The sequence below is a fragment of the Epinephelus fuscoguttatus genome, linkage group LG10 (assembly GCF_011397635.1).
Source record: "Epinephelus fuscoguttatus linkage group LG10, E.fuscoguttatus.final_Chr_v1".
NCBI lineage: Eukaryota > Metazoa > Chordata > Actinopteri > Perciformes > Serranidae > Epinephelus > Epinephelus fuscoguttatus.
The window spans coordinates 1210367-1225021 of record NC_064761.1 but is presented as its reverse complement, the minus strand read 5'-3'; the positions used below and the strand labels follow the sequence as shown (position 1 = coordinate 1225021).

At 42.1% G+C, this 14655-nt stretch overlaps 1 protein-coding gene across 1 annotated transcript in view; it reads right to left on the bottom strand.

The window, feature by feature from the left end:
* szt2 (SZT2 subunit of KICSTOR complex) overlaps positions 1-14655 on the bottom strand; it is a 461751-nt gene that overhangs the window by 6013 nt on the left and 441083 nt on the right. Inside the window, exons 69-73 of the mRNA XM_049588526.1 lie at positions 14020-14233; positions 12443-12620; positions 12223-12345; positions 8045-8561; positions 5551-5661 (exon numbers count right to left, since the gene is read on the bottom strand). Coding sequence (XP_049444483.1) covers positions 5551-5661; positions 8045-8561; positions 12223-12345; positions 12443-12620; positions 14020-14233 — 1143 coding nt within the window. The remainder of the gene's footprint in view (positions 1-5550; positions 5662-8044; positions 8562-12222; positions 12346-12442; positions 12621-14019; positions 14234-14655) is intronic.

Genomic DNA, 14655 nt, shown 5'->3' with positions numbered 1-14655 from the left:
AGATGCAAATGATTACATTCTGTTTTTATTTACATTTTACACAGCACCCCAACTTTTTTGGAATTGTTTTATCTATAAACAAATATTTGGTTTATCAAAGGCTGATATATCTTCCTCCTCTGTGCGATAGTGCTCCATTATTGTAAGTTCCTTCATTACCATAAACACACACACCGGTCAAGTGCTAGTGGATGTTCAGATTGGATTGAAACCAAAGGCTGCCTGAAGAAACAGAGAGAGTACATTCCAATTCCTAAAGCACAGCAGTGTAGTGACGTAAAGTAGAACTGATTTGATTAGCACAAAATAATACACTTCCCATGAGTCTTAGTGGCCATTGCTCTGGAGAGACTTCAGCCAAAGCTACTAAATCAGAGTTCTAGTACACAGAAAGGAACCAGTAAAATATTCCATTTTAGCGGTAACAAAGTATGAGCCCAAAGAGCCCAAAGAGGTAACATGCGGGTCCAAATGAGTCACAAGTCATTGCCCACAGGGCCCACCACCCGCAAGGATAGACATCAGGGTTGGGTGCATTGTGACGTTTGGCACACGAGTGCACTGTGTGCACATTGTGTGCCGAGCGTCAGGCAGGGGTGGGGCCCCTGGCGTGCTGATCCCTGGCTTTGTGGACTGGCTTTGGGAACGTGGAATGTCACCTCTCTGGTGGGGAAGGAGCCGGAGCTGGTGCGGGAGGTGGAGCGGTCCTGACTTGATATAGTTGGGCTTACCTCCACACAGCACTGGTTCTGGAATGAAAGGGGTTGAAAGGGGTCGGTTGAGGTGGTTCGGGCATCTGATCAGGATGCCTCCTGTGCGCCTCCCGCTGGAGGTGTTCCGGGCACATCCCACTGGTAAGAGGCCTCGGGACAGACCCAGAACACGCTGGGGGGATTACATATCTTGGGGTCCACCAGGAGGAGCTGGAAAACGTTGCTGGGGAGAGGGATGTCTGGGGTGCTTTGCTCATTCTCATAAAATTTGAAGGACCCCATAATTACACACTGAGCTCAGTGTAGGGACACCAGTATTCTAAACTCTCCAGATTGGACTACAAATGCCCACCGGAGGGTCAAATGTTTAGGACTCAACCCCAGAATCTACCCCCCGAGTCTTGACAAACGCTTCTTTCAGCTGTCCTAATGCCAAAAAGGGGTAAAACGTTCACTTGAGATCCTTCAAGGCTCCTGATGTCATTAACTCTTAAAAGGGATCCAGCATGGAACCATACTGCCATCTTGTGATGGAGTTAAGGAGAGTTCCCCTAAGGAATTCCATATTATATTTAGAATTGAAATATAGTTGGGTTTTATTAATTAACCTTTTTTTATGAATATGTGCTTCCTCATTTTGTATTTTCATTTTATATTGCAACTATAGGTTAGTCTACAGTGTGTGTATTTGGAGCAGCTTAAACGTGTACTTTGCTGATACACGCGGTATAATAATTGTATTAATTTTAATTGGATGTTAAGAACCGATTTTGACCATTATGGGAAGAGTATATGTCTATTGCGCGTAACATGTTAAAGTATATGATCTTGTATAATCAAAAGTATAGCGACTGCTATCAATAAAAAAGCCGCTGAGAGACTGAAGTGGGCTCGCATCTGTGACTCGTTCCTTCATTGAATCAGTCCACTTGACAGTTGTATAAGTTTTATTTTGCAAACGAAAGAAGACTTACAATACAGTGATCCGACGTGACGGTCAACAGAAAATATCAGAGCTCACTCAACCCCATTGTCTCCATTCCCGCCAGGGATTTAAATGCCCAGTTAAATTACTTAAACCACACCCATGTGTCAACCACCGGATGTGACATACCTGTGCATACATACAAATAAACAATAAACATAAGCAAAATATATATTTTGGCTCTTACAATACCGGCCCCTAATTATTATATCACAAATAATAATTACACAATTATAAATGATAAACAGTAATAATACAGGAATTACCACACAATTACAACACAGTACAGTCCAATATTATGGAGATCCTTCTTCATTCTTCATGACGTAGTACAAGCCAGAGGTTACTAGCACATGGCTTCGCAAAGAGTCTTTAGTGTGTGTAGTGTGTGTGTGTAATGCAATGGGCAAGGGGCAAGGGGCAAAGTACAAAAAAAAAAAAAAAAAGAAAAAAAAAAAAAAAGAACCCAAACAGCCAGCTTGGGCTTGTCAAAAATCCTCAGCCTCCTGAAGAAGGCAGACTTTGTTGATGGGTCTGTTCAGAAAGCCAGTTTTTGTCTTGATTTGAACTTGACGTACAAGTCCTTTTTTGTCAAGAATGGTTTCCACAATCTTTCCAGTTAGCCAGGAGTTTCTAGGTGCTGAATCATCCACGATAATCAAGATGTCTCCTGGTGTGAAGTTGCGTCTGATGTTAGACCATTTTTGTTGTTCCTGCAGCTGGGGAAGATACTCCTTGATCCATCTTTTCCAGAATAGGTCTGACATGTATTGAACTTGCCTCCACCTGCGGCGAGCATATATGTCGTCCTTATGAAATTGTCCTGGTGGCAGAGACGGTGTAGTCTTGAGGAGCAGAAGGTGATTCGGGATAAGTGCTTCCAGGTCATTTGGGTCTGTAGAAGCCTTTGTGATGGGTCGACTATTGAGGATTGCTTCAGCTTCACATAGAACAGTGTGGAGACCCTCCTAATCAAGATTTTGCACATCGAGGGTGGAATTGAGAACCTTTCGCACTGATCTGATTAACCTTTCCCATACACCTCCATGGTGTGAGCCAGCAGGGGGATTGAAGATCCAATTAATCCCTTTTTGGAGCAGTGTATTATGGATCTGACCTTGATTCCAGCTTTCAATTGCCTCCTTCAATTCACGCTGAGCTCCCACAAAATTGGTGCCATTGTATTGCCAAAATATCAGAGCTCACTCAACCCCATTGTCTCCATTCCCGCCAGGGATTTAAATGCCCATTATAAAACTCTAATTACAGATATCCGTAATTCAGTTTTGACTAGTAAGATTCAAACTATTTTTGCCATCCATGTGTATGGGGTTTGTCATTATAGATATCTCCAATGTAGCTGCGGATATCTGCAATTGTTATTGCAGATATCTGCAACTGAATTGTGGATATCTGTAATTCCAGTTTGAGATATCTACAATTTAATTTTGACTAGTAATAATTCAAGTTCAAGATATCTTTAATTATCATCAATTGAAGATATCTACATGGTCCTTTCTAGATATCTTGAATTGAGTTTCAGATAGTCAGAATGACGTTGTAGATATCTTGAATTCGAATTATGACTAGTCAAAATGATGTTGTAGATATCTGCATCTGAATTATGACTAATCAAAATGACGTTATAGATATCCGCAACTGAATTATGACTAGTCAAAATGACATTGTAGATATCTGTAACTGAATTATGACGTTGTAGATATCCGCAACTGAGTTATGACTAGTCAAAATGACGTTGTAGATATCTTGAATTCGAATTATGACTAGTCAAAATGACGTTGTAGATATCTCAAACTGGAATTATAGATAGTCATAATGTAATTGTAGATATCTATAATGACAAACCCCATACACATGAATGGCAAAAATAGTTTGAATCTTACTAGTCAAAACTGAATTACAGATATCTGTAACTGTAGTTTTGACTAGTCAGAATGACATTATAGATATCTGTAATTCAGTTTTGACTAGTCAGAATGACGTCATAGATGTCCGTAATTCAGTTTTGACTAGTCAAAATGACGTTACAGATATCTGTAATCCAGTTTTAACTAGTCAGAATGACGTTATAGATATCTGTCATTCAGTTTTGACTAGTCAGAATGACGTTATAGATATGTCATTCAGTTTTGACTAGTCAAAATGACATTACAGATATCTGTAATTCAGTTTTGACTAGTCAGAATGACGTTACAGATATCTTAAATTAAAATTCATACTAGTCAGAATGACATTACTACTAGTCAAAATGACGTTATAGATATCTATAATGGTAATTCCGGATAGTCGGACTTAGTGATTAAATGTTAAAACGGCTTGCCATAAGCTTCTCTCTCTCTTGTTCTTGTCCTCTTGCTCTTCTTTGCATCTCTTAACCTCTTCTACGTCATTTTCCGTACTCTTCGTCTCTTTCTCTCTCTCTGTTTTTTTTTTAAGCTTTTTTCGTTTTTGTCCACTTGCTTTTGCTGTATCTTATGTTTCAGCCAGCTACAGTTCCTGTGTAACTCTTACTTGCTCATAATCAAAGTTACTTTAAACTTTTAAATTTTACTTATCCAGTTTTTCTTTTACCTCCAGTGCCTTCAGTAACATTATACTTGAAGTGACAAAGCCAGCCGATTTTAACATTTTTATGCGCGTTAATAGTAACTTTGATAACAAGATCGAACGGCCAACAAAATTGTTTTCAACTTTATTATAAGCGAGTAATCATAACAAAGTAGGCAAGCGCCTGTTCGACCTGCCTCTTCACACCAGATTCACTGGAGCCAGCAGCTGCCAGCCACTTGTCGCAGTGGTTCTGTTGCCAAACCCAGAGACTTTCTGCAGCTTAAGAGAACCAACGTTTAGGGCCACCCCTAACGACACCACCACCAGGCTCCAACGCCCATCACCGCTGCATTCCAGTTTGTATCACCCTGCTGGAAGGCCGTGAAGTGAAGCCGGGAGTCGCAAAGCGATAGTCCAGGGGTCCTCGGAAAGAAACGTCTGCCTGAATCAATGCTGCTAAGAAAGTAGGAAAATAATTTCTCTAACTCCAGGCCGCCGCTGTGTGGTAAAAGAGTTGATGTTGAACAAGAGGCTTAATTATTCTGGTTGTAAGTTAGATTTCCTTAGGTGAATGGTTTTGAGCATCCCTCCGGTCCCGAATTTATCTACAGCCACATACTCTCTCACTATCGCCAAACTAAATAACTCACACGAGTGTTACCACGTTTGCATGACATAAGAGAAAAATGATTCATTGTATTATATTGACTAAAACTGGACTTTTAAATACATGTAAACATGTTAGTCCCACTGAAATCGTACTAAATCAAATTTCTCCAAGACGAACAACCACACCCATTTAATGCGACTGGGAGGTGGATAACTCCTCCGTGTCTACAGTTAATTGGGCCTAAACTGGCCAAGGCATGCACACATGTTCCACAGTTCCCCCCTCTGGCTTTGACCCAGAAGTCGAATAGCATTAAATGCATAATAAATGCTAGTAACAACATGGAGAAATCTACGTACATCCACCATAGTACCAGTTTGCCACTAGCTAACCATAGCTAACTTGTTTGTTGATTGTTTGGTCTGTGATATAATAGGTCAACTGGAAAAAGGTCCAATATAAACAAGCTGAAAGGGGGCATATTGACATACTTCAGCAAATAAATGGAATCCCTTCCTGTGCTTGTATACTGGGACAAGGACAGTATTCCAATTAGTCTATTACCGTGGCTCCACTTCACTGTGCATGTAAACATACTGACCATTGTTTCTGACCATGCTTCATTTGCTCTCATATAAAAAGGGCAGGGAGGAAAAAAAGCATCTCCTCACCAGATACTGGATGCCGTTGTCATCAAAGTGTCTGCAGCTCTGGGGGAAGCGGTTCAGCAGGACTTTGATGAGACTCTGGTACCAGGCTGGACTCATGGTCAGGAAACAGTCCTGCAGCAACACATCACACAGTGCCATTACAACAACCTGCCTGTCATCATAAACTGTATCTGCATACATATTACAATTGTTTTTTCAATGACTGAGTTCCCTTTGAGAAGCACTAAGTGTTTTGCCTGTATGTAGGTTTGACTTTAACACCAATGACTTGTGACTCATTTGGACTTAACCCTTCTGGCTTGGAATGATTTCATAACCTCCTTAACCTTAAAACAACATGAAGCAAATCAACTGTTCTTGACAATGCATATCCTTTGAATCTATCTGACAGCAGCCAAACATGCATCACATGCAAACGTTCATCTAGTGCACACCAGCATAACGACAAGAAATTATTTCATATCAAAGCTGAAGCAGGAAATGGGTCTGTAAACTATGATGGATGTTTACAGCACACAGTTGGGATTCAGGGGGGTATTCCATCAACGTAGCTAAGAATATCCAGACTAAGGTGTGATCTTGAAGTTTGACTAAACACCAACTCCCAATCTAGCGCCAACCGTTCCATCAAGTGAAATCAGCTGGCTCCAATTGACAGTAATTCAAGCCTCACCTGTTAAGCCTCAACTCATGCACACGCCCAGGGAAAATAAAAAGCCCACACTAGTCGAGTGCCAAAAATGTTGCAGATTGTCAAAAAGCAAAGGAAAGGAGCGAGCGGAGGCTTTTTCTGCGGTGGAGCAAACGCTACTTATGGAAGTGTATGAGGACTATAAGGACATAATTAAGAAAAAGGCAATACTGCAGCAATTAATAAAGCAAGGGAGGTGGCGTGGCGGGAATATTGCCGACAGGCTTAATGTGCAAGTGACAAAGAAAATTCAGAATTTTAGCATAATATCATGTTATATAAATCCCACATCAAAAGGACAAAATATATATAGATAAATCTAACAATTCAAGTATGCCTCATGAAATTCACCAAATGTGTAAATTAATATTAGTGAAAGACTATTTATCACATTTATCTACGGATGCCTATGTAAATTTCAGATGATGCATTTAATCAAACTATTTTATGTGAATTATCGCATTTGTCACATAATTGATTGTAGATTATGGAATTTCCGAAATGATCAGTTTATAGGAAATAATCACATGACATTTATCTATTGATTGTAGAAAATGACATTTAGCAAATCCTTCAATTCAGTGGAGATGAGGAAACCTATTAAGTGAATGCAGGTCATAGTGAACTGATTATCTATTTCTCATCATTTTGGAGTCAATTGTAAGCTCTATCCCTTATTATATCAAAATAAGGAAAATCCCCTTAAATGTATGGAATGTGCTATAGGATGGGGAACAGACAAACCACAATGGTGTGTGTCCCATCTTCATCCCTCACGGTTATGTCTCAACAGAAGCAGTCTCAGTAGCCAGAGGAGGACTTGGCAGCAGGTCAAGATAAAATATAAGAATATCCTGCTTGCTCTGTCTCTGTGTCTCTCTGGGTGTGTCCCTCTCCTTCTCTTGGATGCACTCCTTATATGGCTGTTGTCAGTTGATCTTAATTGGCTGTGAATTTACTAGCCAATTGAAAACAGAGTGGGGTGGGGATGGGAGGGCAATCACATATTCATGTGGTTTGGTGTACATATACAATCTTTTTTTAATGCCTCAGTTTCATTTTATTATAGTTTTGTTGTTATTAGTTTGATTTTGGCTTTATTGTTGCAATTATCTTATTTTTATTACATTTTAATTAGTTTTTAATAGTTAATGTTTTCTGATTAATTATGTTATATATATGTAACTGTCTTTTAGGTGTCTGTTCTTGTCTATTGAACATTTTTTGATCATAGATGGAGCTAATCCTCACTTTAATCCTGCTACAGACCAGGATTGCCTGGCATCATAAGTTACCATGGTTACTAGGCTGGGATTCAGATCAACCACCTTGATGGAACGGAGTTGTGGCTCAGGTTGATGGAACGGAAAGTTTAGCTTGATGTATCAGGCTTAGCCAGAACCATGGTTTCCATGGTTACCAATGTGAGGCTCATCTTAGCCACTTTGATGGAACAGAACTCTGGCTCACATTAGCCAGACTTGGCCATTTAAGCCTGGATTTGCCTTTAGCCTGCTTGATGGAATACCCCCCAGGTTAGCAAAATAAGTGTGGCTAACCTCCAGGTCTAGAGGGCAGGAACCTGGAGCAGTCTGAGGACTGCAATAAGGCAATAAACCTGGTGAGTACACAATGTTTTACTAACCAAGAGGAAGGTTGGCTCAACTATAAGTTAGATCCAGATCATACTATTTTCTTACAATTTACCAGGCCTTGATATGTGCACCTAAAGTCTGAGTCTTGAGTGCTGACTCGACGGATAGTGGATGAGTGTAAAATGAAAGGCTTAAGGGGGTATCTTACCAGCTGTGGGTCAATCTCCCCCACAGAGCGGCTCTGCACAGCCTCCAGCAACTCCTCCAGCTCGCTGAATGACAGCTTTGTCAGCTTCAGTTTGTCCAGGGCCAGGTGCTCTCCGTGGAACAGCCTCCTCCACAGGTTATCCCTGCGGCAGTGGCCCATGGCCTGCTCAACACTCAGCTGGATCTGTCTGCGGGCTGACACCACCTCGTTGTTGAGCAGAGGGAACAGAGGGGAGGGGTAGAGTAGCCCCTGAGCCTCTGGTCCACCCTCAGCCAGAGGGTAAAACTCATTGCCGTCGCTAGGAGTTGAGGCAGCTGCAGCTTCAGATGGCGTTTCCTCCCAGAGGTCCTGTTCGGCACCTCTTGACCCGTAGGCCTCTGCCCGATCTGGGGGGAGTCGGCCACTTAGCTCACCAGGCTCACGGTGGATCTGAGGAAGCTTCTTGAAACGGCGCATGTCAGCAGTGAGGCGTGGGAAGAGCTCTCTCTGACTTGTCATGATTACATAGAACCGCAACCTACACATAAAGGTATAGGAGTAGTATGAGAGGCATTAATTACAGAATATGTTCTTTGAGTTTAATATGTCAAGGTGAACTGGTCATATAGACATACATAGACTGCTTTATCATCAAGTATTCATTGGAAGCAGGACTGTGTAACTTTGGCTGAACAGCAGCCACTGTGGCTTCTGGTCATAACATGACATTGGATTTGAATTTTCTTTCATTTCCTGACATTCTTGACTCAGTTGCTTTTAAGACTCCATCTTCAGGTGAAAAGATGAATAAATGAAGCGAAATGGGACTACAAGCAGGAAACAACACACAGGTATTTTCTTATGTTGTCTGAAAATATGTATGCAGTCAAGTTTCTCATACAGTTTATATCCATGTCTGTGAAAACATGAATGCTCTACACCCATTCTCCCCCTGGCTTTACAGAAGATACATCTACATACATACATCTGTACCAGAGCATGTGAGCGGAGCGGAGCTGAGCGGGGAGCGGAAGGATTTTGTGTTGAGCGAGGAGCGGCTATTTTTTTTTTTTTTTTTTTAAAAGGTGGAGCGGAGCCTTATCTCTCACTCCAATTTCGCTCCAGTCCCTCATGCCCCACCCAGAATGCATCTTTGCACCTGCACACACCCACACTATTTTCTTTCACAACTATGGAGTTTACTGTGTATTTCAGAAAAGAAACTGAGAAGAGTAAAAAGTTGGAATCACCAACTGATCCAAATTGTGTGAATTTTATCACAGCAACTCATAAAGTGACTCAGTAGTGTGTGTGGCCTCTGCGTGCCTGTATGTACTCCCTACAACTTCTGGACATGCTCCTGATGAGTCAGCGGATGGTATCCTGGGGTTCTCCTCCCAGACCTGAATCAGGGCATCAGTCAGCTCCCGGACAGTCTGTGGCGGGTCTTGGCTGCGTCAGATACATGATACATAATTTCCCATAGGTGCTCATTTGGATTTAGGTCAGGGGAACGAGAGGGTCAATCAATGGCATTAATGCCTTCGTCATCCAGAAAGTGCCTACACACTCTGGCAACATGAGGCCAGGCATTGTCCTGCACCAGGAGGAACCCAGGGCCCATTGCACCAGTGTATGGTCTGACAATCGCTCTGAGGATTTCATCCCGGTACCTAATAGCAGTCAGGATACTGTTGGCTATGACGTGGAAATCTGTGCGGCCCTCCAATGATATGCCTCCCCAGACGATCACTGACCCACAGCTAACCCAGTCATGCTGGATGATGTTACAGGCAGCATAACGCTCACCACCGCGTCTCCAGACACTTTCACGCCTGTTACATGTGCTCAGTGTAAACCTACTCTCATCTGTAAAGACAACGGGGTGTCAGTGCTGGATCTGCCAATTCTGGTGTTCCCTGGCAAATGCCAATCAAGCTGCACGGTGCTTTGCGGTGAGCACAGGTCCCACTAGACTTTGGGCCCTCATTCCACCCTTATGGAGTCTGTTTCTGACTTTGACCCGTTTGGTCAGAAACATGCGCACCAATAGCTGCAGGTATTGCCTCATCCTACAAGTAGTGACAAGGACATCAGCAGAACACAGAACTAGAGAAGAATCACTAAGGAAGGATAAGGAGGGAACAATTGTCTGGGGCCACCACATATAAAACTATTCCCTTTTTGGGGGTTGTCCTGCTTTTGCCTCTTCATTGCACCTGTTATCGCTTTCATTTGCACCAGACGAGGTGAAACTGATTCACAATCACTTGTGCTTCCAAAAGGGACATACTGATATCCCTGAAGTTTAACTGACTTGGCGTTGTACTTTGTCCATTACGTGTTCCCTTCATTTTTTTTAAGCAGTGTATTCTATTCTAAAAACTAGTCCATAACCGGGGATGTATTATGTATAGAGGAATAAGAAATCAAAAACAGCATATTAGAGGAGATGCAAAATGAGAGCACTGTAAATGCACTGTGTAATAAATATTAATGTAAGACAAACAATGCACACTGTATTTAGAAACATGCTTTATGGCAAAATACATGGAGCATAGTTTTGGCTGACGGCACAGAGGCACGCGCGTGCGCAGGGCCATGCACGGGCACACAGGTACACACATATGGAGCATAGTTTTGGCTGACGGCACAGAGGCACGCACGTGTGCGGGCACACAGGGACACACATACAGGTTTCGATCCGCAAGTGTTGGAGATAAAGGCTTCCCAGCCAAACTGTGGTCCCAGCGGAGGTGTTTTCGAAGTGGTCTCAGCACATGCGCAGCTCGCGCTGCTAATGGTGCTCACAGTATGAATGGGTAGTGAACAAAAATGCGAATATAAACAGTAGAAATGTGGGAAAAATGCAAAAACGGCATCGTGGCTGTCTGCACATGACCAAGATGAAAGCCTATGTGCAAGTTCAGAGAAGTAGGTCAAAGCAGTGAGGAGGAAAACGAATGATGACAGACAGACGGACGGACGGACGGAGGGACAGAGGCTTCTCCATTTAATATTCAATTCAATTCAATTCAATTCAATTCAATTCAATTTTATTTATAAAGCCCAATATCACAAATCACAATTTGCCTCACAGGGCTTTACAGCATAAATAGTAATAGTAGTTTAATAGTAGGATAGTAGGATGTTGGTGAGCAACCTCGTTCTGTGGATGATAAACAAGGTGGACACTTCCATCTGTGTCAGTGGTGATGAGAAAACAACAGTGAGTACTGGAAGGAGCAGTGAGTGACAACAACCTTACCCACATTTAAGAGTACTCTTTTCAGTGGAAATGCTCAACGGACCAAGGGTGTAGCCTAGGGTGTAGGTACCACGTCTGAAGGGTTATTTTTGGTTCCAAAGGTATTATACCGAAAGTGTTTGGTGAAAACGGAAATATCTCCCCATCTGTTCCTGAGTTATGATGTTAAATAATGACCAGAAAATAGCTGTATGCAGAATATTATGATGTCACAGTGAACTTCACCTTTGACCTTGTGAATATAAAATGTCATCTCTTCCAATTTTATCCAATTACATTTTTTTAGTTAGTTTTGGCCAAAAACATGTTTTGTGGGGTCACAGTGACCTTGACCTTTAACCAAAAAATTCTAATCAGCTTATCGCTGAGTCCATTACAACAAATATGAGGAAATTCCCCCAAGGTTTTCTTTCGATATCAAATTCACAAGAATGAGATGGATGCAATGTCGGTGACCTTTACCTTTGACCATCAAATTCTAATCAGTTTCACGTTGAGTCCAAGAGGATGTCTGTGCTAAATCTGAATAAATCCCCTCAAGGCGCTCTTGAGATATCATGTTCATGAAAATAAAACAGACAAGGTTACAGTGACCTTGGACCATTTAGTCGAAGTGGATGTTTGTGCCAAAGTTGAAGAAATTCCCTCAAAGTGTCCTTGAGATATCACACATGAGAAAGAAATAGAGACCTGACCCAATTTGACAGTTGTGAGAGAATGGGACAGATGGATGTATGGACAACCTGAAAACATAATGCCTCTGGCCACGGTTATCGCCAGCACAGAGGCATAACTCAGGCTGCTATGACCAGTTCTTTTCATTAACAAGTCACTATTTATTTCAATCATTTGATTAATAAAAATCAATTTCAGAAAAAAAGCCAAGGTGAAGTCTTAGTCCTCGTTAATATGTTCGTTCATATCTCATTACCTCAACAAATGCCTTTCCCCATCTGACTGTTCCTCAAAGGGGGCAGCATTGTGACACACCACTAGGGACACGTCAAAGTCGTCATGGTGGTGCAGGCCCTCCAGATCCTTGTAAGAACCCGAACTAAAGCAAGACAAAAGAGAATTCAGATGGGGTTCAAATGAAGTTGCTTCTGTACTGAGAATATACTGCATACTTTCTAATTCTAAAGTATTTTTACCTGTTCCACAAAGCCACTAGTGCATACTCGTGCAGGTCAGGCGTCCCTTTCTTGCTGTCAGTGGTGACTGCAGCCTTGGACATGCGGAGCGGCTTCATGCCGTAGGTGCTGGCATGATCAGTGATATAGTTGTAGAGCTGATGAGCAGTTATCATCCCAGTGGAGACAGAGAAGCTACCTGATGTACACAAGGATAAGAGACTCTCAAAGATAATCACTAGATGGCCTGTTTTTTTCTGCCCAACCACAGTGCTTTAAAAGCCTGAGCATGTAGTAGCTACTAGATGATGACACAGGCAGAATTAGTAGCCTCGGTGCTACTCTACTCTAAGTACCATTACTTAGCTCTTGTGCTAGTCTTAGGCTTGTTTATTCATTACCTAATCAGATAGTTCTTGATATAAGTTTGAAAACTGTTCTAACTTAAGATTTTAACAAAATCATGTGAAATTAATGCTTAAGTATTGAGTATTTGTTTGGTTTGATAAACAAGGGCACGTGCATGTCCCACAAACTACAAGTACTGCTCTGGTAGCACTGCCATTTGCAAACAATACCCAGCCCGACCCTCACATTTGTTTCTGAGAAGCTAGTTTCTAAATATCAGCAAGTCACAGGAATAGCAGCATTATTTCAGCATGTGTGCTATCAACAGAGATTTTGACAGATGTGGTCAAAGCCTGAGGCTTGGATTCTAATACACTGTAAGGCTCTGACACACCAAGCCAACAGTCGGCTGTTAGTGAACGTCTATTTGCCCTCGTTGGTGCAGTCTGTCCCACACTGCCTATTTTATTTTTTATTTTTGGCCAATTCATCAGTGACAGTGGAGCCCATTTGTGTCACTGGCGGTCATTGGCAGTGCAGCTTAGCGCACAAGGAAAGAAACAGAGGTGAGGAAAGTACACAAACAGCTAAAATCAAGAGGGAGTGAGACCAAAACAAACTTGTTATATGAGGTCATATTAGTTTTCTTTGGCCATTGAGTTCTTCCACAGAAACATTTCCTGATTGTTTGTGTTATTTTTCACTGGTGCACGGTAATATGTTCTGCTCTTTACAACATTGGATTGTGCTGTGTTATGCTAACGGGCTGACTAGTGTAAAGACAATCTTGCAGTTTCCCTTTTTTAATGATGAATACAGACTACTGCTGTCTGCTGGTGTGGAAAGTTATTTCCTCTCACGTAGGCGCAGAACATGCATGCTGGTTGGCCATAGGCTGTAGCCTTTGTGGTGTGTCCAAGTACAACTTTCTGTCCGAGACACACCAATGTCAGGAAATACAACAGGGGGCCCTCATCACTGATACTTCCCGTAAGTCAGTTTGGTGTTTGGGCCTTAGGGGCAATTAGTATATTTTTGCACATCTTAGGCCAAAGCCAAGACAGCAGAGTTAGCTAGCGCTGTACTCTTTCTCCACAGGGAGTTAATCACATGGTATTCTAATGTATTCATTTGCTTGCTCCTTCAAGTGCAAACAGTTAGTGAATATGCATAATTCTGCTGATTCTAGATGTCCAGAGTACTGGGAGTTGCAGGGTGACTTTAAATATATTATTTTACACCAAAGTCACCTTGGAAGACATGGTTGCGGCCAAACTTTGGAATGTCTGGGTGATGGGTGATGAAGTCATCTAGGAAGTCTGTGAGTTGGTAGCCCTGGCGTAGCGTCATGTGACAGCCAACCAAGTACTGATGAACCACTCTCAGGTGGAAGTCGTAGCTGAAGGAGTGAACATGCATCAGGTCCCGCACCTTATCACACTCCTCAGTGAAGAGCATGGAGAGCTAAAACAGAGAGGTGGACACAGTCATTGACAGCACAGAATGACTAGCGGCCAGTCACAGGGCAAAAAAAGTTACAGTCACAAAGACTGTAGAAGTTACTTTAATTCCAGGCTCAAGTCTGGCCATTTTCATTCACTAGAAAATTAATAGCATCTGGCACAAACAGGTACTTCCTCTGAATGGTTATCAGTGTAATCATCCACTAGTAAACATGCTTTGCATTTAAGGGGGGAACACCCTGCTCTTCCAACTGCTCCCAGCTTTGACTGCGCTGTGCTGTGTACCTTAAGGCTCCCCTGCTTTGTGACTCCTTGGTGCGAGCCTACTGTAACCAACGTTGATATTAATCGAATTTATAACAGGTAAAAAGTAGCACGCACATACCCAAAAAAAATTTTACGCTAGGTGCTGGACCAAAAGGT